Source organism: Urtica dioica, chromosome 4 (assembly GCF_054948205.1).
Source record: "Urtica dioica subsp. dioica isolate 48M chromosome 4, U.dioica_male_clone48M_v1_H2, whole genome shotgun sequence".
Lineage (NCBI taxonomy): Eukaryota > Viridiplantae > Streptophyta > Magnoliopsida > Rosales > Urticaceae > Urtica > Urtica dioica.
This window is the reverse complement of record NC_142759.1, coordinates 12587353-12613505: the sequence shown is the minus strand read 5'-3', so window position 1 is coordinate 12613505 and position 26153 is coordinate 12587353. Positions and strand designations below refer to the sequence as shown.

At 39.3% G+C, this 26153-nt stretch overlaps 1 protein-coding gene across 2 annotated transcripts; it reads left to right on the top strand.

Annotated features, from left to right (window-relative positions):
* Positions 1-18515: 18515 nt before the first annotated feature.
* On the top strand, positions 18516-25155 carry LOC149400529 (protein transport protein SEC16B homolog). Of its 2 annotated transcripts, XM_089611270.1 has the most exons (14): positions 18518-18613; positions 18727-20397; positions 20486-20812; positions 20903-21019; positions 21141-21263; positions 21393-21560; positions 21962-22087; positions 22184-22318; positions 22558-22685; positions 22799-22907; positions 22995-23294; positions 23379-23522; positions 23600-23901; positions 23997-25155. In XM_089611270.1, exons 2-14 carry the CDS (start codon positions 18877-18879, stop codon positions 24529-24531), a joined length of 4035 nt encoding a protein of 1344 aa, XP_089467396.1. In that variant the 5' UTR covers positions 18518-18613; positions 18727-18876; the 3' UTR covers positions 24532-25155. The 2 variants fall into 2 exon arrangements, with proteins under 2 accessions (XP_089467395.1, XP_089467396.1); XM_089611269.1 differs by having other exon boundaries at positions 18516-20397.
* Positions 25156-26153: the final 998 nt, after the last annotated feature.

The window sequence follows — 26153 nt, the reverse complement described above, 5'->3', positions numbered from 1 at the left end:
GATACGTGCAAAGAAGAGAAGAGTTTTGATAAATCATTGACCAAACTTAGGAAACCGCGTTAACACATGCAACATAGATATATTGATTATATAGTACTACTATACAGACAAAATAAATTAACAAATTAAGTGTTGTGGATCTTTTTTTTTTTTTTAATAAAAATACATCACATATTTTTTTGTCTATTTACTTCCTCTTGTCCCAAAATGTTTGCGGATTTTTTTTTTTTTCACTTTTCAGTTACTTGACTTCTAATCTATTAAGGCTTAGGATTATTATCTTCTCACGCCTAGCCAGTGAGATTGAATTGATTTGATTGCCTTTGCCCATTTGTGGCTTGCCCTCAAAATTATTCCGCAAAATTAGAGCCAAAGAATAAAAAAGATACTTTCGATCGGATCGATTAAGCAACAGTGTTAGGCCTACTAATGCTAATTTGGTGCCATTTTTTTTTTTTGCTTAAAAGGTTCCCCCCATATATTTATATTATATACATATACATGCACACACGTATTTTGTGACACTTCAGCAACACCAAAAGTTGTTTTTTCTTGTATTTTGATACTCCCAAAAGAAAATCATATTCCGGTAAGCTTATAATGATATGAGATTATACGGAAAACAATGAAGCATATTATAAGCTTAAATTTTACCAGCTATAATTAACTTCACCTTTTTCTTCTTCTTCTTGTTCTTCTTTCAGAAGAGCTTATTCAGATTTATTGATTTAATTTGTCTTTTGGCAAACTTCTAGAACTTTAATTACAAACCCCTCTAGTGGGTTGGATTTTTTTTTTTTTAAATAACTTTTATGGCCATTACGAGGTCTGTGTGTACACGTGGTTTATAACGCAATTGGGCTCAAGTTGACCAGACGGGACTTAATACATATTTCAAAGAAACAGAATTATGCGTACGAGTTTTTGGAAAACGTATGAAATGGTTTAGAAACTGATTGCTCACACAGCAAAGATGTGATTAATAGGAAGCCAACGAGTAAGCCGAAAAGGAGGAGCTATTTCCTTTCTTATTTACGCGTGACAGAAATTTATGCAGGTTAAGGTTGACGTCAGCAAGTTTATAATTGACTAATGACTATCGAACCCCAATAAGTATAATTACTATTGTACGTGTTTATAGTTTGTTCAACCACTTGTGTTTTGGATGCCAGTCTAAATGTCTCATTGTGCCTGGACTATTGACACTTTTCCGAACCATGCACTAATTGCTTACCACCAAACCTAATTATTTTATTTTTTTTAGTTATAGATATTTATCTATTAGAAAGTTGATAAATTTTATGAAGGATAGATAGTCTACTTCAAAACTGAAATTTATTATGTTTTGCAAAGCAGTTAAGGTTTGATAGGTATTGTAAATTGATCATATACGTCTTGTTTGGAGTCATACGGTGGATTTTAGAAGACTATGGCGAAAAAGAGGAGAAGACCCGAAGGGCTACAATCACTAAAGAACCCTCGGAATCACGAATGAGTAGTGAGAGGGAGAGTTTTGGCATGATTTTGCCTAAAATTGAGAGAACTTACCTCAAAGTGGTGGTTGCATGGGGTATTTATAAGCCTTGAAGGCTTTGGGAGGCCCAAATCGAGTTCTTGGGCGAGCTTGTTATTTGGGACGGACTCTAGCAAGCCCGCTGTGTGTGTGGATTCTGGCGAGTCCGATGTGCAGGCCACATCATGACGGCGGGGAGAGCCCGATGTGCGGGGCGTGTTGGGCCATAGGCAGGCCCGGCCCAAGCATTAGGCCAACTAGGCAATGGCCTAAGGCCTCAAAATTTTGGGAAAAAATTAAGGCCCCGTTTGAGGCCCAAAATATTTGTTTATGATTTATAAATTCTTAATCTGGAGAGCAAAAGTCTCACATAATATTCCTCATTCTTTTTACAGACTTAGTGTTCTAAATTGGGTCTTTGTTAATTTATTTCTTTTCGTATTTTGGGCCTTTTATTTGATGGCTTTATTTGTAAACAAAAATGGTCTATCCCTTAGAAAAGCTTGTGAACAAATATGCGTAAATATGAAATTGTGTTTTTAGTTATTTATTTTTGGATATTATGTTTATTAAATTTGGGAGAGAAAAAAAACTAGTACATTTATTTGGTACACAAACAAGTTCTCTAGATTAATGGTTTCAGCTTTATTTGGAGAGTATGTTTTCTACATATTAGGTTTATTATAGATCAAAAAATAGAGTTGGAAGAAAACGACACCAATAATTGACATTTTTTTTTGTTAGTGTTTTTAGTTCTTTGTTATTATATTTTTTTATTATAAAGGGAATTGTAATATTTTGATTTTTTTTTTAAATCAATGATGGTTGAAGATTTTTTTTAATATTTTTTTTGTTTTTTTTATTAAATAATAGACCTAATTTTTAATTTTCGCCTAAGGCCTCGCTATATATCGGGCCGGCCCTGGCCATAGGTAGGGGTTTTTAATTGAGTGTGTTCGTCGTTTCCTCTTTTTACTGTAATTTTTTACGTCGACGTGTTCATTTTTCACTTTACACGTCACAAAAGGCATTAATCAAAATAAATGTGAGAAATTTGACATAGTTATATTTATTAATTACTAATTAAAATGAAAAAAAATATGACTAAAAAGTTTGCCTATTTAACTTTCAAAATATAAAAATCTGTCGAAATTGATGAATACCACTCCTACACATAAACAAATTAAATTAATTAAAAAATCACTCCCAGAGTCGAAAGTTAGTATAGGTTGTATCCGTTAATAATGATTTTTAAAAGTATATATTCGTTCACATTTACTATTGCAAATATAAAAAGATAAAGTTGGAACTTTTCAAAAAAAAATTATTAAAAAAAATTAACATAAATGTTGATTTCTATATAATTCTAACATTTTAATTGATTTAATCCATGTAATTTTTCTTCCATAAACAATCAAGTTCGACTATTTTCACACGTTAGTCACCTAATAATCGCATAACTGTACCAAGTGGTTGGATATGATCGTATGATCCTTCTCAAATAATAAATATAATTGATAAAAATAAAAACAATCAAAAGCAGCGTATGTTTTTTTGAAGTTAAACTAATAAATTTAGCTTAGAATAATGCTATGCTCACCCGGCAGCGGTGCAACACTTTGAGTGTCTACAAGGGTGTGGAGTTTTGCGAGGATGGTGCTTTTGTCCCCGACAGAGAGCATCCGAGACCAGAGGTTGGACGCCGATCTTTTTTGGGTGGACTTCGGATTATGCTGACTTGTGTTTGGATCTCGGTTAAATCTGATCAGATTCATCTCCTTTGTGCTCATCAGACTTCGGTTAAATGGATCTATCCACGAACTATTTTGTGTAATTTGAAAGAGCCTGATTTGATTTAAATGTGTTTTCTGTTTTTCTCTTTGTCGGAAACATGCATAAATTGAGTGATTACTTGTACTTAATATTAGATTCATTATGTCTACGTTTGTTGCGTGCATTAAGATGTTTTCGCATGTATTCGAGGATATCTTATCCTATTTCTAATGATAACTTCATGCCTTATTTTCAAATCCCATAAATAAATAAATAGGTAATATTAAGGACGCGTAAAAGACTCCAAATAATTGCATTCTAAAATTATTGTATTCAAATCCTTGTGATTTTGGTTATGCAGTGAAGGACACAAAATTGACAACTCCTAAGAGGTGTATCTAAATTTGAGACATTTTATATTTAGAGCCAAGTTGGCTTTAGCCAACTTGAATCAATGTCGAACTTCATATTTTGTCCTTAAGAAAATAATACAGCATAATTTGTTTTCCTTTGATTTTCTTGCTTGAGTTTGGAAACTAGGGTTTTACAATGAAAACCAAAATAAATTTTTAAAAAATTTAAATAAAAGTACAAGATATAATAATAATAATTACTACCAAATTTTAGTTTTGTCGCATTGTTTTGTTTATTTGAGCTACCTTTTATTTGCATGTTTATGTTTTGATTTAGTTTAAATTGAGTGTAGATCATATTATTACCTACCAATTTTGTCGCAATATAATTTGAATTAGTCTCCTCTACCTCTACGTGGGTGTTTTTATCTCGGTTGTTGGTGAATGCTCATCATTATAGATGTGCTTCTAAAAGAGTCATTTATGTGCTAAATTGGCCATCCGCCTTTTTTATTCCAACTCATCGAAACTTGACATGTGTTAACACCCCACGAGCACTTTCAAACACCAATATTGATAGATTTAGAGATAAGGATTTTTATATCCTACTTAAGAGTTTTTCATCAAATTAGTGGTCGTAATTGTTTGTTTTGTGAATGAAATGATAATGTTCATTGCAGTTTGCTTGGAATCCACGTATGCTAATTTGTTGGAATATTTATTGCTCACATGTTTTTTCAGAGAAATGAAAAATCAATTTTATTATACATTTTCTATCATATTTTTACTTATAATTTATTTTTCTGAAATTTTCTCAATTCACACAGCACAACTGTAACACAATTTCTCATTTATTCCTTGGAGTTTTTATGTTCCAAACGTACGTTAAGAGAAGTATCAAATATCTAATCCAAGTGTAGATTCAGATTTTTTGGAACCAAGCATGTAGACATGATCCACTGATCAAATATGTAAATTAAAACTTAAAAGTAGACATCACAGTTCGCCACTAAAGAGGATGAGTTTATAATTAAATTCCAAAAGCATGATAATAAATTGGGATTATTCCTAAACTATTACCTCTACACTATTTTTTGACCAAAATTCAATATGTCTAAATTAATCCAAATATATGACTTTCATTTTGTTTAACTTACTCTTTTACCCTTTTTTTACTCTCTACTCATTTGTCATTCTCTCTCTCTCTCTCTCTCTCTCTCTCTCTCTCTCTCTCTCTCTCTCTCTCTCTCTCTCTGCAATGATTCTATCTTCTTCTTTTTGCTGTGTGTTCTTCAATCTGTGGCCAAACCCTAAAATCAAAACCCAAATCTTCGCTGGAGAAAGCTGGTACACGGAGCGAGGAAGCGGTGCGGCTCGGCTTCCGAATCGAGCGAAAACCAGCTCGACGGAGACGATCGTCGAGCTCCAGCGCGTTCGTTGCTCTGTCACGCCTGACGGGATTTGAAACTCGCCATCGCTCTCGACTCTTTTGGTTGGGCATGGGCGAAGAGGGTTTCGGTGCCGTCGACGGCTAAGTGGGAGGAGCTGAGGTGGGCCGGGGTCGAGGGCACGACAGCGGTGGTCGGAGGAGGCATAGCTCGGCGACGTCGTTTGGGAGGCCTGTGATCAGCTCTGAAAATTTATAGGTTTTCGTTGAAGATTTATTGACATTGATGTCAATAAATATGCATTTTTATTGACATCAATGTCAATAAATCTTCAAAAGAAGTTCCCAGAATCGTTGAAGATTTATTGACATTAATGTAAATAAAAATGCATATTTATTGACATCAATGTCAATAAATCTTCAACGAAAACCCAGAAACGTGAGACGTGAGGGAAGACACATAGACATGAAATACGCAGGAAAAGAGAGGGAAGAGAGAGGGACGTGAATAACCTATCCCATTAATTCAAAAATAAAAAAAGAAAGTCAAATACTTAAATAAGAAAGAAAATCAAATGTTATTAAAAATAAGGGTATTTTTGTATTTAGTGAAAATAGGTAGTCATAATTTAGGATTTATTTGGGTTTAGTATATTTTGGTCCAAAATCTTTGTACAAGTCATAGAATATGAATAACCCCTAATAAATTAAAGAAATCATTCCCATAGTGACTTTTAAAATTTGATGAGAAGGGACTTCCAATGGATTTCATTTGGCCCATAATTGTCTATATAGTATATATGCAGTTTGGGAAATGGTCTATAACTATATACTGGGAGAGTTTTCAAATGAGCATCTAAACAGTCCCACTACTAAAAATCATCACAAGTATTACCGTTTCATAATATTATTTTTATTTTTCACCAAAATTATAATTTAGACAAAAATACTAGTAAAAAGAAGAGAGAGAATATTTTTTATTTATTTTTACCCTCTTTTTTTCTTTACTTTTATTTTAAACAAAATTAGTCTCGTTTGTGCTAAAAAATTTGGTTTTTAATTTTATTTTAGAAATCTGAGTCTTTTTTTTTTTTTTTTGCGATTTGTTGACATATATATGTCAACAAATGACAACTGGAAGTTGGTTGATTTGTTGACATAAATATCAACAATTGACATAATTTGTTGACATAAATGTCAACAATTGACATAATTTATTGACATACATATATCAACAATCAGCACAATTTATCAATGTCAACAATCGACATGATTTCTTGACATAATTGTCAACAATTGACACTTTTCTATAGTCATTTATTGAGAAATATACCTACTTAAAAAAAATTAACAACCAACCACACAAAATCATTCTAATCCCAGAAGTTGTTTGTGATTATTAATCTCTAGAATGAATTACCAATACTGATAAAAAAATATATATATACAAGTAATCAAACAATAAAAAAGAAGCTGAAATTAATATTAACATACAACATCTCTAGCACAATTAAAATCTGCCACACAATAAAAAAGTTAAAAATTAAGCAATAAATAAAATAAAAATGCTGACATAGATTAAGAAATGATTCATCCACTCTTCTTCTGTGGGAAACTGGAGAACAACAATAATGGCACACAATCACTCTCACTCTCACCCAGCTTCGAGAACAACAAAAATGGCAGATAAAGACGAATGAGCGCAAGTAGACGACGACTTCAAGAAGCTCTACACACTTATGTCGGACTGAGATTCGGCGTCTACCTCGCTGTGTTCCGGTGATAGACAGATGAGCTCCATCGCGCAAAGGAGAAGATCTGGAAGATGCAGTGGCGGAGAAGAGATGGCGCGAAGATAAGTGGATTCTTCATGAAATTGCACATGGAAAGCGGAGGAGCAGATCGACTCTGCGAACCAAGAGATTGCTTTCTTCAATGCCGTCGTCGCCGACCTAGAGAAGAACACAGAGGAATCCAGGGACCGCGCCTATGCAGACTCCAAGTCGACCTCGTCTAGCGTGACCACTAATTTATCGACAGAAAGCCGAGATGAAGAAGATGGAGCGAAAACAACATTCCCGGGTTTGGAAGCGAGAGCGGAAGAGTTCACCGAACATAGTCAAATCGTCGATGGAGAAGGAACGAGGACGGTCGGAGCTCGCCGAAGATTTGGATTTGAAGTCAGAGGGGCGTTTTACTCTGCCCAATAAAATTTATATGTGCTTTTTTTGCGTAACTGTGTGTGTTTATGGATTGTGGCTGTGTGAAAGAGAAAATGGTTGAAAGGAAAAAAAATAAGGCCAAAACGATATTTGCACACTGGGTCCACTGGTAGAATTGTCAAAATGAGTGTTTTGGTGGAAAATGAGAAAAAATGTTATAAGATGGTAGTACTTGTGGCAATTTTTTTTTACTTAAATTGGAACAAAATTAATTACACCAATAGATTTAGAAATTAACGGTTTCAATATCAATGATCATTAAATATTACTATACTTTTAGGCTACTTTTTATTGCCCATCAAGGGCCAATTCAATTTGCATCGATAATTTTCATGTGTGAATATTTTTTTTTCTGTTCCTTAACGGAGTAGTTAATTTCTAAATGTCATTTTCTCTTCTATAAAATCGAGGTAAAAGTTCATAACTAACTTAAAACATGCGATACTTTTTACATTTCACTCATATTTTTAAAATATTTTACTAGTAACCGTTTATCTTTTTATCGGACAAAAATAACTTCATGTTTCAGAAGTTTAGTCAACAATTATTGAAATATGATCACCAATTATTGAAATATGATCAACAACTATTGAAATTCGGTTAATTGTTATTGAAATCTAGTTAAAGGTTATTGAAATCTGGTCAATAGTTATTGAAATATGGTCAACAACAATTGAATCTGATTAACTGTTTTTGAAATCTAGTTAAGTGTTATTGAAAATGGTTATTTATGAAAATGAGAAGATTCAACGGCTTGTTGTCGGCCCGTCTAGGGCCGACGAGGACAAAGGTATCTCTTCGACCCGCGTGGCTGGTGTGAGGTCTTGAACGGCGAAACCCTGACCCAACCAGGGGCCGGCCCAAACCAATGGCCATGTCAAATGCCTCACTCGGCCATTGGCTGAATCAATGACTCACTCGGCCATTGGCTGAGTCAATAGCTCCCTCGGCCATTGGCTGAATCAATGACTCACTCGGCCATTGGCTGAGTCAATAGCTCCCTCGGCCATAGGTTGAGTCAATGGCTCACTCGGCCATTGGCTGAGTCAAGGACTCACTCGGCCATTGGCTGAGTCAATGGCTCCCTCGGCCATGGGCTGAGTCAATGACTCACTCGGCCAACGGCCGAGTGAACCTTCCAGCCGCCCAGGCAATTCACTCGGCCAATGGCCGAGTGAACCTTCCAGCCGACCAGGCAGTTCACTCGGCCATTGGCCGAGTGAACCTTCCAGCAGTTCACTCGGCCAATGGCCGAGTGAACCTCAGCCGGCCCAAGCTTTTCACTCGGCCAATGGCCGAGTAAACCTCACCACCATGTTCACTCGGCCATTGGCCGACCCAGCCACTCAATGGCCGACCCAACCTTGCTCACTCGGCCAAGGGGTCTTCAAACCACCCCTTGGCTGCCTATAAATACAAGGGTCCTTCCCTTGACCCAGGTAATCCATTCTTGAGTACTGAAACGCTGCCGAACTCGTACCTCGCTCGTTTCTCTCAAGCTTTGGCCTCTAAACACCCCTAAAACCTCTATACTCCACCTCAATCCCACTAATGTTGAGCGTCGGAGAGGTAAATAGGGGCACCCCCCCTGTTTCCCCTTTGTAGTTCACGTGTTCTCTACTCCTTTTCAGGTACTCTGACGAACTCAAGGGACATCCACAGCTAAGGGACGACTCGGGATACCGGGTCCGACACGCTCGAGTCAAGACGAGACCACTTGGTCCGGCCTTGGGTCTAACCGTCTTCGGCTCCTAAATAGTTGTCCGAAAATCAGCGACAACATTTTGGCGCTAGAAGGAGGGGATCTCTCGACCTTGGCAACACATCCCCTCTACCGGTCTTCTTCTCACTTCTACGACTCTCGAGAGATGAGTCGTAGCCCCGCCACCTCCGTGGGCGCCCGAGCGACTAGCTCGAGGCGCGACCTCCAAAGCTCTGCGCACCGTCTCGAAGGGCAACCTCATGATAATGAGAGCCAGCCCCGAGACCGGCGAATGACCCCGAGGCCGCAGTCCGAAAGGACACGGCTCGAAGGCTTGCCGAACTCCTAGACCGCCCCGGCGTTACCAACGCACTCATCGCCGACCTCCTCGACTCTAACGACGTCGACGACATCAACCACGAGACCAACCTCGACCACGCTATTCACGAAAGTGGACACGCGCGCACGCTTCCAAGGGGACACCCTCGGGCGGCCGCGTCGAAGCATCAACCTTTTGGTGAGCACCCACACGCGCCCTCGAGGGGACACCCTCGGGCGACCATGTCAAGGCATCAAGGCTCGCACAATGCCCGAGGACGCTCGGCCTCGAGGTCCCGAAAGGGACGCTCCAAGCTCACCGTCCGCATCCAAAACCCTTGTGAAGGTGACAACGTCGATGGTCTCGGCCTCCGCCAAAGGTGTCGCCTGAACGACGCGCCCTTAACAAGGGTGATAGGGACGGCCTCCGGAGACTTGAGAGACCGCCTCAACTCTCAAAGAGAGGATCACGAGTTCGACTTGAGAGAAAAACTCGACGCTCAACGTGAGACCGCGATCGTCTTGGGGCAGCGACCACCCAACATTGATCAAGCACCCAACCAAAAGCGCGCAGCCGTGGGTGTGAAACCGGCCGTTGATCATGAGTCACGAAGGAAAAGGCACCGGAAGGGTCAAGTCCCTAACGACCACCCTTCTCCGACCCCAAAGCGATCCTTCGTCCCGCTCAACACAACGCCCGACCGGATCCTACGCTTACGCCGCGATGAGCTGGGAAGCCCCACTCCACTCACAAAAGACCCCGCGAAGCGAGATCGAAGTAGGTTCTGCGAATACCACAAAGATCACGGGCACGTGACGATCGAATGCAAGCAGCTTAAGAAGCGAATTGATTCCCTAATTCGAGTTGGGAATCTCAGGGAATTCGTCGCATCTGCTAGCAAGCCATGATTGTCGCGACTTCGACATTTAAATTCACGCCCGAACTCGATCGGCTTCGTGGTCACTTTCATTTCGAAAATGTAATTTCCTTTTTTCAAAGAAGGCCAAGTGCCATGACAAACTGTAGTGACCCCCTTATTGCAATAAAGAGTTATTTCACACATGAAAAAAATGTAACGCATACTATTGTATACCTCTAACGCGAGAGTTTCTCAACCTTTGTCTCACAAACGCAAGAAACTCGGGGGGCTAACAGGGACCAACGCTCAATCAAAAAACAATTCAACAACAACTCAAAAAATAAAAATAAGAGAGACTCTTCACATGTCTCCTCGAGATGAATTCATTCCTCGAGTCGAGCTACGAGTCCGCGAGTCGACCGATACTCCTCGCGCCGACTCTTCACAAAACTCCTCGTGCAAGCTCTACGTGAGTCCTCGAGTCGAGTTTGAGTCCACGAGTCGACTGATACTCCTCGTGCCGACTCTTCGCATGTCTCCTCGAGATGAATTCATTCCTCGAGTCGAGCTCCGAGTCCGCGAGTCAACCGACACTCCTCGCGATAACTCTTCACGAAACTCCTCGTGCAGGCTCTACGTGAGTCCTCGAGTCGAGTTCGAGTCCACGAGTCGACTAATACTCCTCGTGCCAACTCTTCACATGACTCCTCGAGATGAGTTCATTCCTCGAGTCGAGTTTCGAGTCCACGAGTCGACTGATACTCCTCGTGCCGACTTTTCACATGTCTCCTCGAGATAAATTCGTTCCTCGAGTCGAGCTCCGAGTCCGCGAGTCAACCGACACTCCTCGCGATGACTCTTCACGAAGCTCCTCGTGCAGGCTCTACGAGAGCCCTCGAGTTGAGTCCCAAGTCCACAAGCCAACTAACCACTCCTCTTGCAGGCTTTACATGGGTCCTCGAGTTGAGTCCCAATTCCACAAGTCAACTGACTATTCCTCGTGCACGCTCTACATGAGCCCTCTAGTTGAGTCTTGGGTCCGCGCTCGCCGCCCAGCTCGTGGGCCGAAAGGCAACGAGTTACAAATGGGTTCAAGGTCTGCGTCCGCAGGGCGTATCTGGTCTAGCCAGCGCCCACGGGAAACCTCGCCACACAAATGTGGCATCGTGCTCGCCGCCCAGCTCGTCGGCCGATAGGCAACGATTTACCAATGGGTTCAAGGTCTGCGTCCGCAGGGCGTATCTGGTCTAGCCAGCGCCCACGGGAAACCTCGCCACACAAATGTGGCATCGCGCTCGCCGCCCAGCTCGTCGGCCGATAGGCAACGAGTTACCAATGGGTTCAAGGTCTGCGTCCGCAGGGCGTATCTGGTCTAGCCAGCGCCCACGGGAAACCTCGCCACACAAATGTGGCATCGCGCTCGCCGCCCAGCTCGTCGGCCGATAGGCAACGAGTTACCAATGGGTTCAAGGTCTGCGTCCGCAGGGCGTATCTGGTCTAGCCAGCGCCCACGGGAAACCTCGCCACACAAATGTGGCATCGCGCTCGCCGCCCAGCTCGTCGGCCGATAGGCAACGAGTTACAAATGGGTTCAAGGTCTGCGTCCGCAGGGCGTATCTGGTCTAGCCAGCGCCCACGGGAAACCTAGCCACACAAATGTGGCATCGCGCTCGCCGCCCAGCTCGTCGACCGATAGGCAACGAGTTACAAATGGGTTCAAGGTCTGCGTCCGCAGGGCGTATCTGGTCTAGCCAGCGTCCACGGGAAACCTCGCCACACAAATGTGGTATCGCGCTCGCCGCCCAGCTCGTCGGCCGATAGGTAACGAGTTACAAATGGGTTCAAGGTCTGCGTCCAAACAAAGACGTGCAAATCGATTATGCCTTCGTTGGCAAATCGAGAAAACAAGACGCGCACAACGCAACAAAGACGTGCAAATCGATTATGCCTTCGGTGGCAAATCGAGAACATAAGACGCGCACAATACAACAAAAACGTGCAAATCGATTATGCCTTCGTTGGCAAATCGAGAAAACAAGACGCGCACAACGCAACAAAGATGTGCAAATCGATTATGCCTTCGGTGGCAAATCGAGAACATAAGACGCGCACAATACAACAAAGACGTGCAAATCGATTATGCCTTCGTTGGCAAATCGAGAAAACAAGACGCGCGCAATACAACAAAGACGTGCAAATCGATTATGCCTTCGTTGGCAAATCGAGAAAATAAGACGCGCGCAATACAACAAAGACGTGCAAATCGATTATGCCTTCGTTGGCAAATCGAGAAAACAAGACGCGCACAACACAACAAAGACGTGCAAATCGATCACGCCTTCGTTGGCAAGTCGAGAAAATAGGCCACGCACAATAAAGCCGTGCTAATCGATCACGCCCTCATTGGTAGATCGAGAAAATAAGCCGCGCACGGTCAACCCGAAACCATAGGCCGTCCCTCGCGACGCGCGAAGGCCATTCCTCATGACGCAAACCCGAGAGCGTTCATCCCGCATCCGTATAAAAGCGTAGATTTTGAGTTTCCACTCGATCTACGCTCGACCGGAAACTCGGGGGGCTAATGTTGTCGGCCCGTCTAGGGCCGACGAGGACAAAGGCATCTCTTCGACCCGCGTGGCTGGTGCGAGGTCTTGAACGGCGAAACCCTGACTCAACCAGGGGCCGGTCCAAACCAATGGCCATGTCAAATGCCTCACTCGGCCATTGGCTGAATCAATGACTCACTCGGCCATTGGCTGAGTCAATAGCTCCCTCGGCCATTGGCTGAATCAATGACTCACTCGGCCATTGGCTGAGTCAATAGCTCCCTCGGCCATAGGTTGAGTCAATGGTTCACTCGGCCATTGGCTGAGTCAAGGACTCACTCGGCCATTGGCTGAGTCAATGGCTCCCTCGGCCATGGGCTGAGTCAATGGCTCACTCGGCCATTGGCTGAGTCAATGACTCACTCGGCCAACGGCCGAGTGAACCTTCCAGCCGCCCAGGTAGTTCACTCGGCCAATGGCCGAGTGAACCTCAGCCGGCCCAAGCTTTTCACTCGGCCAATGGCCGAGTAAACCTCACCACCATGTTCACTCGGCCATTGGCCGACCCAGACACTCAATGGCCGACCCAACCTTGCTCACTCGGCCAAGGGGTCTTCAAACCACCCATTGGCTGCCTATAAATACAAGGGTCCTTCCCTTGACCCAGGTAATCCATTCTTGAGTACTGAAACGCTGCCGAACTCGTACCTCGCTCGTTTCTCTCAAGCTTTGGCCTCTAAACACCCCTAAAACCTCTATACTCCACCTCAATCCCACTAATGTTGAGCGTCGGAGAGGTAAATAGGGGCACCCCCCCTGTTTCCCCTTTGTAGTTCACGTGTTCTCTACTCCTTTTCAGATACTCTGACGAACTCAAGGGACATCCACAGCTAAGGGACGACTCGGGATACCGGGTCCGACACGCTCGAGTCAAGACGAGACCACTTGGTCCGGCCTTGGGTCTAACCGTCTTCGGCTCCTAAATAGTTGTCCGAAAATCAGCGACAACACGGCTAATATTGATTTTTTTTTTACGAAAAACGGTTACGTTTGACTATTTTCACTAAAATTGGTGTCGCTGTTTATAGTGATCCCTTAAGAAACCCAAATAAAATGACATATTCATATGAATCTCGCTTTCATATGATTCCACCCAAACATATCTTTGTAAAAACTCTGTTTCAACGCGGGAAAAATTGGTATAGCCAGCAAAGATTATTTCATCATTTTAAGAGGGGCGCATAAAATTTAGAGATATTTGAGGGGGCAGCGTATACCTGAAAAAAAAATATACATTTTTTTTTTTAAAATATGAAAATTTTATATACAAAAAGAATAAATAACAAGCAAGGAGTTAGTTACCAAGTGGTAATTCGTGAACGGTGCCAAATAAGAAATGGTCAGCTAAAAAAACTGTGTTTATCGAAGAATCTATGGTTCTCATGTGGTTTTAAAGCAATTCTCATGGGTCAATTTTCAATTCGACTATTTTATTTAATTTTTTTGTCTAAAATTTGCACTTTACTCCATCTTATTGAACCTGAAACCTTGAAAGTAACAGAACAATCACAGAGAAAAACCAGATCTCTCGAGATTAAATCATGCAGAATTTATCCATTTACCGCGAGATTCTTCTACTTTCTAACCTCTGCTCATTGTTTTCTTCCTGAAAATCATAAGAGCGTGCAATTTTCTTGTGGTAACCAACCCGGTTCTCGTCAGTTTATGATTTATCAAAATACCTTGAAGGTTTTTTTTTTATATTTGATTTAATTTATAAGATTTATTTTTGAGTTTAATTAGTTCACTACAGTATAATATTTTATTCTCAAAGTTAATTATCCATACCCCGATTTTATTCAAAAAATTTAGCTGCTTTTTTTTTTTTTTTTTTTTTTTTTTTATGTATAGAGGTTTGATTTCGAGTTTATGTAATTGTTTCTTGACCAATTTAGAATTTAATTAATCAATTTAGCAAATTTATTAGTGCGTTTTATACACTCTTATCATTTTTTTAATCGAAGTAGTTTTCTCTAATATATAGGTTATTAATGAGGTACAAGTGTTTTGAGAGTAATGAACCAATTTTAGGGGATTCGAAGACTTTTCGGACAAGTTAAAGCGAAACTAGAAACTTGACGAAATCTTATGTATGATTTTGAGATTTAGATATCGGAGCAATCAGTTATGACACATTTAAGTTTCTTAAAAATAATAAAATCATTTATAATGTTCTTATTTGGAATGTTTAAGCAAAAAGGGAAAAAAAATTAATATACATAAATAATTCTAAAATGGACTATTTTACCAAAATTACGTAAGAATTTGACATTATTATTTCATGTAACTTTGTATCATTGTTCGGATTTCTCTTTACTAAAAGTGGCTCGTAGTTTAGTCTAGTGTTAGTTTTAAATAATTAAAATTACAAAAATTTATATAAATAGTCAATTAAAACGTTTGGAATTGCTATATAACCAACGTTTCGTAAATCTTAGATAAATAACCATAAATGTGACGTGGCCTAATAAATGGAGGTGGCTATTTACCTAAGATTTACATCTATAAATATATGAAAGTTGTTATTTATCTAAGATTTACGAAACGTTGACTATTTAACAATGTCATAAGGTAAATATGACTATTTACTTAATGTACCCTTAAAATTAGGCCGTGGGTTCAAACACACCTCCACCATAGGACAAATGCCTTCTAAAAAGATTATATCTATTAAAAAGTATCATAGATATTTCTTTTATCATTTTTACATGGTTTTCTTAATACACACTCACTCACACACACACACACACACACACACACACACACACACACACACACACACACACACACTCTCTCTCTCTCTCTCTCTCTATCTCTCTCTCTCTCTCTCTCTCTCTTCTTTGAATCATCATATTAAAATATAACTAAAAAAAATTAGTCCATTTTATCCATTACAAAAATTTATTGGAAAATTAAGAAAATAACCAATTTAAACGTTTGACATTGCTAAATAACCAACGTTTAGAAAATCTTAGGTAAATAGCCACTTTCAGACATAAATCTTAGGTGAATAGCCAACGTTTGACATATAAAAGTGATTATTTACCTAAGATTCACATTTGATAGTGACTATTTATCTAAGCTTGACCAAACGTTTAAATTAGTTATTTTCCTAATGAACCCACAATATTTAGTTGTTAATTTTGGTAAAAGAAAAAAAAAACGAATATTGCGCACGTGTACAAAAGACCAAAATGGTTAATTTTCATAGTCAATGGAAAATAATGGTTTGTTTTGGTAAATAACAAATGTTAGGCATGCATACAAATTCCATACATGTTATGCATATCATATTGACAAATAAAATGCCAACAAAACAACTTACTAAAAATAAATTACCAAAAATTGTTTTTGATAGATTTGTGAGAGTAGATGTTGGGTTTAAAAAAGAAAGATACCAGAGCGAGAAATGAGAGAGAGAATTTAGATACTTAAAAAACGGAAAAAGTAAGGTTGTGTTTGGTAGTTAACTCAAAAAGTTTTTTGTTTTCTGTTTTCTAATTTTTGTAGTTGTATTGAAAAACTGTTTTGTAGTTGTTTTCAAAAAGATGTTTGGTACAGTTTTCATTTTTGTTTTTGAGAAAGTGAAAAAACTGAAAAAAGTGTTTGGTATAGTTTTCATTTTTGTTTTTGAAAGAATGAAAAGAGAAGATGAGGAGAAAGATGAGAGAAGAGAAGAAATTTTTTTTCAAAAACACCTTTTATTTGTTTTCAGTTTTCTTTACTTTTTTCCAAAACAACTTCAAAATTTTTTGAAATTTTTTTCCAAAAACACCTAACCAAACATGTTTTCAATTTTGGTTTTCAATTTTTTCAACCCAAAAACTAGAAAACAGTTTTTGAATGAAGAAACAAACATGGCCTAAGTGTGCAGGGAGGGAGAAAAAAAGATAATTATGAAATAAAATATAAAAGTATTTTAAAATAAATACTCGACAACAATTATTGAAAAATTGATTTCATTGGCACAACACTCAGATGGGTTATTTTGTTAAATATTTAGGTTAATTCGTATGATTTTATAATATTAAGTGGCCTAATTCGTATGATTTAGCTTAATTTTTAATGTTTATTTACCAAAATAAGCACGACAAAAGTGTAAATTATCATGTTACAACGTTTTTAAGATTGTCAACACAAACTATTAAAAATAAACTAGAGAAATGTGATAATATATATTTTACTATGCATATTTTGGTAAATGAACAACAAAAATTATACAAAATGCCGATTAGTTGATAAATTTATAATTATGATAACAATCACTTTGATCATGGTTATTTTGGTTTAAACTTTAAAGAAACAACCCACGCAACGTACTGAATTCTTTATCATTTGACATTTCAAACATAAACCCACCACCACATGCATCTAGAAAATAATAAATAAATAAATAAATTGAAGAGGAAAACCATTCCCTTTTCGTAGCACGTGGAATATATTATATTGAAACACTTCATAAATAAACAAGTATTTGTTTTTCTTGAAATAAATAAACTAGTATGAGCTTGTCACATCACAATTTTGAAAAGAAGATTTATTTATAAAAAAATAACACATATATATAAATATCATGTTTTGAGGGAAAATATCAAGTTAAACTAATTCATACCATAAAATATATAATTGTGCAACAACTATTCCTTATCTTGATTTGTCATTAATATTGAATATGATATTTATATGTGAACCTTATTTTATCTTTACTCGTTTGTTCATTATAATCATATATGTAATTTATTATAAAAAAATTAAATAAAAATAAAGATCTCTAAAATGATAAAAATCGACATTCAAAAACCATAAGAATTACTGATTCGAGCGTGAAATCCAAAAATCAAAGTCGCAGTTTGAGAGGTATGAATTTTATTAGTCTATTTTGATTTAGTTCGATTACAAAATTATGGATTGGAGAAATAAATTACATATAGGACCATAAGACGCGAATTTATAAGGGTAAAATGAGATTTACATATAAATATCAGAGTAAAAATTTATTAAAAGTCAATAAAAAGATGATCTGTAGCATATTTATCTATTTTAGGATATAATTTTATCATTTTAAATAAACGAAAGGTATAATCTCGATATTTTTTAAAATCAGAAGTTAAACTCGACATTTCACTCAAACACAAGAGATATATGTGTCATTTTTCCTTTATTTATAGGTCATTTTCCCTAAAAAAAAAATATCGATAAAAAAATAACTAACGAATATTTTAAATTTCGCTTTAGACCTCAAAATGTATTAAGTTGGTCCCGATGATATAATTGTCTATAAAAAAAAAGCCTTATATTAGGAGAGTAGTGTATAAAATGGCTGAGGCTGAGGCCAATCGGTGAGCAGTAATGCAGTAATTTATGTTGTACTCTCTATGCACTTTTGATATTTCTCTATTCAAATCATACATTACATACAGTCAAACATCATTAATGCTTTCAATTGGTGGATCTAATTTGTCTTTAGACCAAATTATCTATGCGTAGATACTTTCAAAATCTACATTATAAAATCCAATTAATTTCTTTGAATTTATTTAGTTTTTCGAAAAAAAAACAAAAAAAGAAAGACGATTACTTCGCTTAAATCCTTTAAATGTACGTGGGTAAATGAATATATAGAAGTTTTTTTTATGCTAAAATCACATGAATATATATTGGGTATAAACTCACGATTCTTCAATTAGTGGTGTAAATTTGATATAACTGAAGACTTGAAGGTTCTCATTGCAAATGCTCAATTCATTTTTCGGAAGAAAAAAAAAACAAAGAAAAGAACAGAAAACGAGATTGAAGCATTTTTCAAGATCCACCGTCTGTCTGTATTTATCATAATCATACTAAAAACCTCTCTCAACTCAAAAGCCTCAGTTAAACCTGTAAGTTGCGTTCGTTTGAATCCATTATTATGTGCATCTCCACTCTTTTCTCTTCAAAATGATCTGTTAGTTTTTTTTTTTTTTTTTTCGATCCTCTGATTATTTTTTTTTAGCAATCTCGCTGATCTTGCTAATTCCGATCCCAAAAAGCCCTAAATTTGTGGAACAATCGATGTAATTTGTGATGAACCGAAGAGCTTGAATTTTTTTTGGTGAATCGAATCGTCGACTGTTACTGCGAATCGGAATTCGGGTCGGTATCCATGGCATCTTCTCCGTTCGAGCTCGATGATCAGACAGACGAGGATTTTTTCGACAAATTGGTCAACGATGACCTGGATTTCGGTGGATCGTCGAAGCCGGGTGGTATTGTTGAGACCAGCGAAGTCGTGTTAGCGAACGCGGTCGAGAATTTGAGCATTTCAGCAGTCGAGAAGCCCGAGAGAGTCGATTCGGTTTCTGAGGATACTTTTGGGTTCGGCGATGGTTTGGGAGAGAAAACAAATCTGGACTCGTTGAACTTATCGGCCGTTGCTGAAGAGAGCAAAGTCAGTGAATTAGAGTCCGAATCTGGGAAAGTGAAGGTGGTTCAGTGGGATTCGTTTACCTCGGATTCGACGAACCTTCGCGGGTCGTATTCAGATCTTTTCGGTGGATTCGGGGAGAATTCAGATGACCCGTTTGCGAATGTGGGCAGCGGAGAGATTTCCGTGGTTCAAGCTAGTGTAGAAAATGTTGCTTTGGAAGAAAGTTTTGTAGGTGCTTTAGGTTCTTCCAGTCACGAGAAGCCTCGGGAAGATCAACAGAACTTCGGGAATTCCGTGGATTTGAATAGCAGTCAGTATTGGGAGAACGCTTATCCGGGTTGGAAGTATGACCCGAGTACCGGCCAACAGTATCAAGTAGAGGATCACAATGCAAATGTGAATTCAAGTGCTAATTATCAGGGAAGTTCGAATTTGAGTAATTCGTCCGCTTCGAACCAGACATCATATCATAGTTATTCGGAGCAAACAGGAGCGAATAATGCTGTTTGGAACCAAGTATCGCAGGGAAGCACAGAGTACCCTTCCAACATGGTGTTTGATCCTCAATACCCTGGATGGTATTATGATACGATATCCATGGCGTGGAAATCGTTGGAGTCGTATAATCCAGTCGTGGATTACTCTACAAGTGTTGACGGCGGTCAACAATACGCCAACAAGACTGATCAGTACTACCCGACACAGAATAACGCGACTCAGCAAGAAAGTGTAGCGAAATGGGACGGTTCTCATAGCGATTACAATCAGCAAAACGCGAGCGTGTGGCAAACCCAGCAGAATGCACAGAGTGTGACGGTTGGCTATAATGGAGTTCAGCAATCGGGGAGCCAATACTCAGTGGAAGATCATGGAAACAACAACTTAGTAAGCCATCAACAACAAATGGGGTCGAGTCAAGTATTTGGTGGCGGGTTTGGAGTCAGCAGCGGGGTTCAGAATTTCAACTCCCAAGGGAACTTTCCACAGTTTCATAACCATGTTCAAGAGGTGAAACCCCAACCCCAAGAAGCCCATTTCTCGGCCGCACCGTACAACAACGGTCATAACATGGCTCTTTATTCGAGCCAACCTATGCAGAGCCAAAGTAGTAGTGGGTTCTCTTATGTTGGTGGTGGTGAAGAGAGGACATCTGCGAAAAGACCCCCACATGCTCTTGTTACTTTTGGATTTGGTGGGAAACTTGTGGTCATGAAAGACGCTACTTCTTCATACTCCAGCTCGGTGTATGGAAGTCAGGTAAAGACTCTTAATTTCACAGTATACTTCTATGTATATATATTATGTGTTTTACGTGTTAACACTTTTTTTTCGGCTGTGAGATTAGGATGCTCAGGGAGCCGGTGGTGTGATCAATGTTTACAACTTAATGGAAGTTGTAATGGAAAAAACTGATGCATCAAGTCTCGGAACTGGTGGTCGGGATTATTTCAATGCATTATGCCACCAATCTTTTCCGGGTCCTTTGGTTGGAGGGAACCCCGGAACTAAGGAGTTGAATAAATGGATTGATGACAAGATTGCAAGCTACGAAACTGCTTACATGGATGTTGCGACGAGAGACCTCTTGAGGATGCTTTTCTCCTTACTGAAAATTGCTGTGCAGTATTATGGAAAACTTCGATCTCCCTTTGGCAGTGACCAAGCGCTAAAAGTATGTTTTTTTTTTTGGAACAATTATGACCTGTTAGGAATTAAGCTCATGTGCGTGACTGATTTTTTACTTGTATTTTAATTTTTATAGGAAAATGACAGTCCAGATTCAGCTGTTGCAAAGCTTTTTGCATCTGCTAAAACAAGCCAAGAGTTTGGGAATTATACGCAATGCTTACAGAACATACCTTCAGAAGCGCAGATTCAGGTTTATCCCATCTCTTTTTCTTTATTTATTTATTTTTTAGTACTCTCATATTCCCTGCCAAGCCTGCTAATGTGCATTTTTGGGTGATAGACTTACGTTTTAGTTATCTGTGCTATTTTAGGCTACCGCACTCGAGGTACAGAAACTTCTCGTCTCTGGTAAGAAGAAGGAAGCTCTTGAATTCGCACAAGAAGGTCAGCTGTGGGGTCCAGCGCTGGTCCTTGCTTCACAACTTGGTGATCAGGTTCCTATCTCTTTAAAACTTAATTTAGTAGAATTCTGATATTTTTTATATGCACGTTGTGTACTTATCACGTTTTTCAGATCTATACCCGATTCGATTTATTATTTATTAATTTTTTTTTATGCGCAGCCTTATGGTGATACTGTGAAGAAGATGGCACTAAATCAGTTCCAACCAGGATCACCATTGCGAACCTTATGCCTTCTAATCGCCGGGCAACCCGCAGATGTGTTCTCTAATCCCGCCACCCAAAGCACTGTACCCGGTTCCTTGAATACTTTTCAACAACCTGCACAGGTGACATACAAATTCACTGTATTCTGTCAAGGATCCCATATCATTGAAAATAAAGGCAGTAAACAAGGTGTTGTAAGATCTTGAGATACTCCTCTCATTGCCGATTGATTTTGAGATGGAACCCATGATAGTTAACATGGTATCAGAACCCACAAAACTCAGACGAGTGTAATGGGATCCGGCCCAAGACGAGTGAGCCTAAAGAGCCGCAATTTTTTGAGGAGTAGGTTAAGGATCCCGCATATTTAAAATAATGGGACTTAACAGGATTTTTATGATCATCGGTGATGGAACCCAACAAATTCTGTTAATGGATACATTGCCTCTAGACTATTAGTTGTGCTGAAAATTATACTTCATTAAATCAATTTTCCCAATGTTAATTATGACTTGTGCCACAGGTACGACATAACTCTTTCTTGGACGAATGGACACAAAATCTTGCTATCATAACCGCAAACAGAACAAAAGATGATGAACTTGTTATCATCCATCTTGGTGATTGCCTGTGGAAGGAGACAGGAGAGGTATAGTGAGTTTTCATGTTTTGACTTTCTTTCCTGTGTGTGACATAAATTTAAAGCTGTTCTTTCTTGGAACTGACTTAAGACTTAATTATACAGATCACAGCTGCGCATATATGCTATTTGGTAGCAGAAGCCAACTTGGAGCAATATTCGGACAGTGCAAGGCTGTGTCTTATTGGTGCAGATCATTGGAAATCGCCCCGAACATATGCGAGTCCCGAGGCAATTCAGGTCTATAACAATATCCTCTGTTTCTGACCCTTCGTAACAGTTTCGCGTGTAGGAAAATTCTAAGAGGACATTAAGGGATTAACAAAAACTTGAATTTTATCTTGGCATTAAATTTAAGCTGAACTATGTTTCTGTTACATTAAGTTTCTCTCAATGAAACTTCTGCTTCTTGAGGTTTTCTTATTTTTCTGGATTTTCGCTCATGTGCATAACAAACAAGCTTTTGACTTTCTGGGCAGAGGACAGAGCTATATGAATACTCGAAGGTTCTTGGAAACTCTCAGTTTTCTCTCCTACCTTTTCAGCCTTATAAGCTTGTATACGCATACATGCTGGCTGAGGTTGGCAAGATTTCAGTGGCTCTGAAGTAAGTAATACAGTTGTTGATTGACTCTATTTTATCATCTATCAATGTCGTTGACTGAGTCATCAATAAGGTCAATGCGACCATTTTCTGATCCCCACATTACATTTGAGCAGGTATTGCCAAGCGATACTGAAGTCCTTAAAAACTGGCCGATCACCAGAAGTGGAAGCATGGAGGCAATTAGTGTTGTCTTTGGAAGACAGAATCAAAACCCATCAACAGGTCAAATATGTAACTAAGTTTTGGTGGTTAATTCCTCGTTCTGAATTTTGAAACCTCTTAACAAGAGAACATTTTGTGTGAGCACAGGGTGGTTACGGTACAAATTTGGCACAGGGTGGCACCAAACTGGTGGGTAAACTCCTGAGTATCTTTGATAGCACTGCTCACCGTGTTGTCGGAGCAATGCCTCCGCCGATACCCTCAGCAGCACAAGGAAATACTCAACATTCCGACCACGCTCCTCAACTCGGAATCCCCAGAATATCCAACAGCCAATCAGCCCTGTCCTCACCCTTCTTAATGCCCTCTTCGTCAACGGAGAATGATAACATTACGATACCGAATCGAAGCATTTCGGAGCCAGATTTCAGCCGAAGCCCACGAAAGGTCATTTTTTTTTTCTTTCCCATAATCTTCAATTTGTAATTAGAGGGAGAAAGGGTAATGAAAGTAAGGTTTCTCTGGTATCAGGTTGATTCAACCAAAAAGGAGAACTCCAGTACTGCTCCAGAAAAGACCACGGCACCTGGGAGTTCTCGCTTTGGTCGTCTTTTTGGGTCCAAACTACTGCAGAAGACTGTCGGATTGGTCATTCGACAGCGTCCAGAGAATGAGGTAACCATTTGCGGTTCCTTCTATTCACCTCTTGAGTTTTTCCCAGTATTAAGTACTCTATGTATGTTCTCGTGAAGGCTAAGTTGGGGCTCGAAGAGATGACTTTCTATTACGACGAGAACCTTAAACGATGGGTTGAAAGAGGGGTCACACCTGCAGCCGAACAAGAACCCTTGGCACCGCCGCCGACTTCCGTGGCTTTTCAGAGCGGAACTCAAAATAACAACAGCTTTCAAAGCTCTCCACAACCAGACCGTTTCAACACCGGCCCAGAAACCCGAAACTCGAGCCCTCCAGAGGGCAGTCCTGGGATTCCCCCAGTTCCACCCAGCTCGAATCAATTTTCCGCTCGTGGCCGTAGTATGGTTGGCCGTCCAAGGTACCGAAAATCTGAGTACTACCTGTTAAAACCCGTCTGCTTAGAGAGCTCTTCGACGTGACTTGCTCTAAAAAAATATATTCGAAATTCCACAGGTACGTCGATACATTCAACAGGTCAGGACCCGTGACAACAAAAACATTCCACTTGCCGCCCGCTCAGGCTGCTAAACCCGTCGGCGGAGCCAAGTTCTTTGTCCCGGCGGCAGTGACATCGTCGGAGCAAACTGTGTCAGAGAGCTTTCAAGAGGGAACTATGACTAGCAACGGTTCCTCGTCGTCGTTGAAAGACGAGGCGAGCTCTCCGATGACCCAATTCCCTACAACTCCGGCGCCGGCGTCGGCTCCGGCGATGCAACGCTTTCCGAGCATGGACACGATTGCGAGCAGATCTGGGGATATGGGCAGAGGAGGAAATTATGGGTTGGTACCGGCAAACTCGCGGAGAACGGCTTCGTGGAGCGGAGGACTCAACGAGGCTCGTGATAACAATCCTTCTTCGACGAATGAGATAAGGCCTTTAGGGGAAGCTTTAGGGATACCTCCGCAGATGTACATGGGAAATTCGACGCAGCATCTGCGGAGGAACAGTGGCAGTTTTGGGGACGATCTTCATGAGGTCCAACTTTAAATGTTGAATTTGTTTTACTTTTTTTAGGAAAATATTTATTATTCTTTTTCAAGCAATAGAAAAGTCAGGGGATCATTTTTTTTTTCTTCTTTTTTAGTTGTGTTCTTTTTTGAGTGAAGTCCCTTTGAAGTTGAACCACATAGCACAATTAGACTATTGTTAATGTACATCTCTGAGAAGCCAATAAGTGGTTTTACCAAAAGAATGAGGTGTTTGTCCTTTGGTTGTGAAGGGCATGGATGCCATGGAATTCAATTCATGACCTGCATTAGCCGCTTTGCTGATGACGTGGCATGTTATGTATGGAAGGAGATTTGGGTTGATGCGTTTTTGAAGGAAGAACGCTAGGCATTTCTCTCTGCCAATTTGAGGGGTAAACTATACCGTATTTACTTTAAAAGAAATACAGTGAATAACATGCCACTGTATAGCATTTCTCTTTTACCACTTTCATTTTCTTACTTGCTACGTACATCTAAGATCTTTCATATCTCATTGCTGTGTTGTAGTAAATGTGAACAATACATTTCGCTTTTAACGAGACGAATATTCATGCCACACTTCGCTTCTGTTCAAACCAAGAAGAACATATTTCGATGAATAAAAGGTGGTTCATTTGTATTATCTTTTAGGATTTATCCTACTTATTACTCTCTTACAAAATTATCCTCCACTTTTTGTTTTTTTTTTTTTTTTTTGTTTTTTTTTTTTTTTTTAACTTTAACCACATACGCTCAACAATCTGTGTTTCTCTTAACGGAAAACCAAAAATATATCGAGTTAAAATTTGCTTTTTATATTAGTATTATGTATTTCAAATATAATTATTTGATTAAAAATGTCGTTTTTTACTTGTATTTTTACCTTTTTTAAGAACTAAAAATGTCGTTTTTTACTTGTATTTTTATCTAGTATAATCTAGTTGATGATTCCACACCACCTCCAAAATAGCGGTCGTGAGTTCAATCTCATTGACAGCAAAGTAATCCTAAAAAAAAAAAAATAAACATTGAATTATGATATTCGATGTAATGACGAAATCATTAAATCGTGTATAATTATACTATTTTCTTATTTATTTACATGTTAAAAAAAATAGGACGGGCTAGCTATCTAGCCCATATTAGACCTCTCTTTTAAAATAAATAGCTAAACTATGAGTTTAATTGGATAAATAGCCCAAACTCAAACTCACAATACAATATACCAAGTATACCCTTCTACAACAACGTCTTCATTGTCATCAACCCTAACAACTCAGTCAAATCGAAATCTGCGACTTCAGAGTTTCAACATTGTCTCTCTCGGCGTTCGAAGACTTGAACGACATCGAGATTGACTCCGACGCCGCCAGATTTGGTTCCACCATTGTACGGAAACTCGAAACCCTAAGCTTCACAAACCTCTTACTCCGAACCTATGTCGAGCTCGATCTTATTCGCCAGAGCAAAGACGAGTCCTTTTTTGCCGCCGAGATGCCCAAATTCGTGATCCTTGTCGGGACAAAGCAACGATCAGATTAACTCATGCAGAGTTAATCCAATTAACTTTCACAGTTAATCGGATTAATTATCTCATTTATACGCAAAACTGGACTTGCGACCTCCGAACGGTCGGATTGG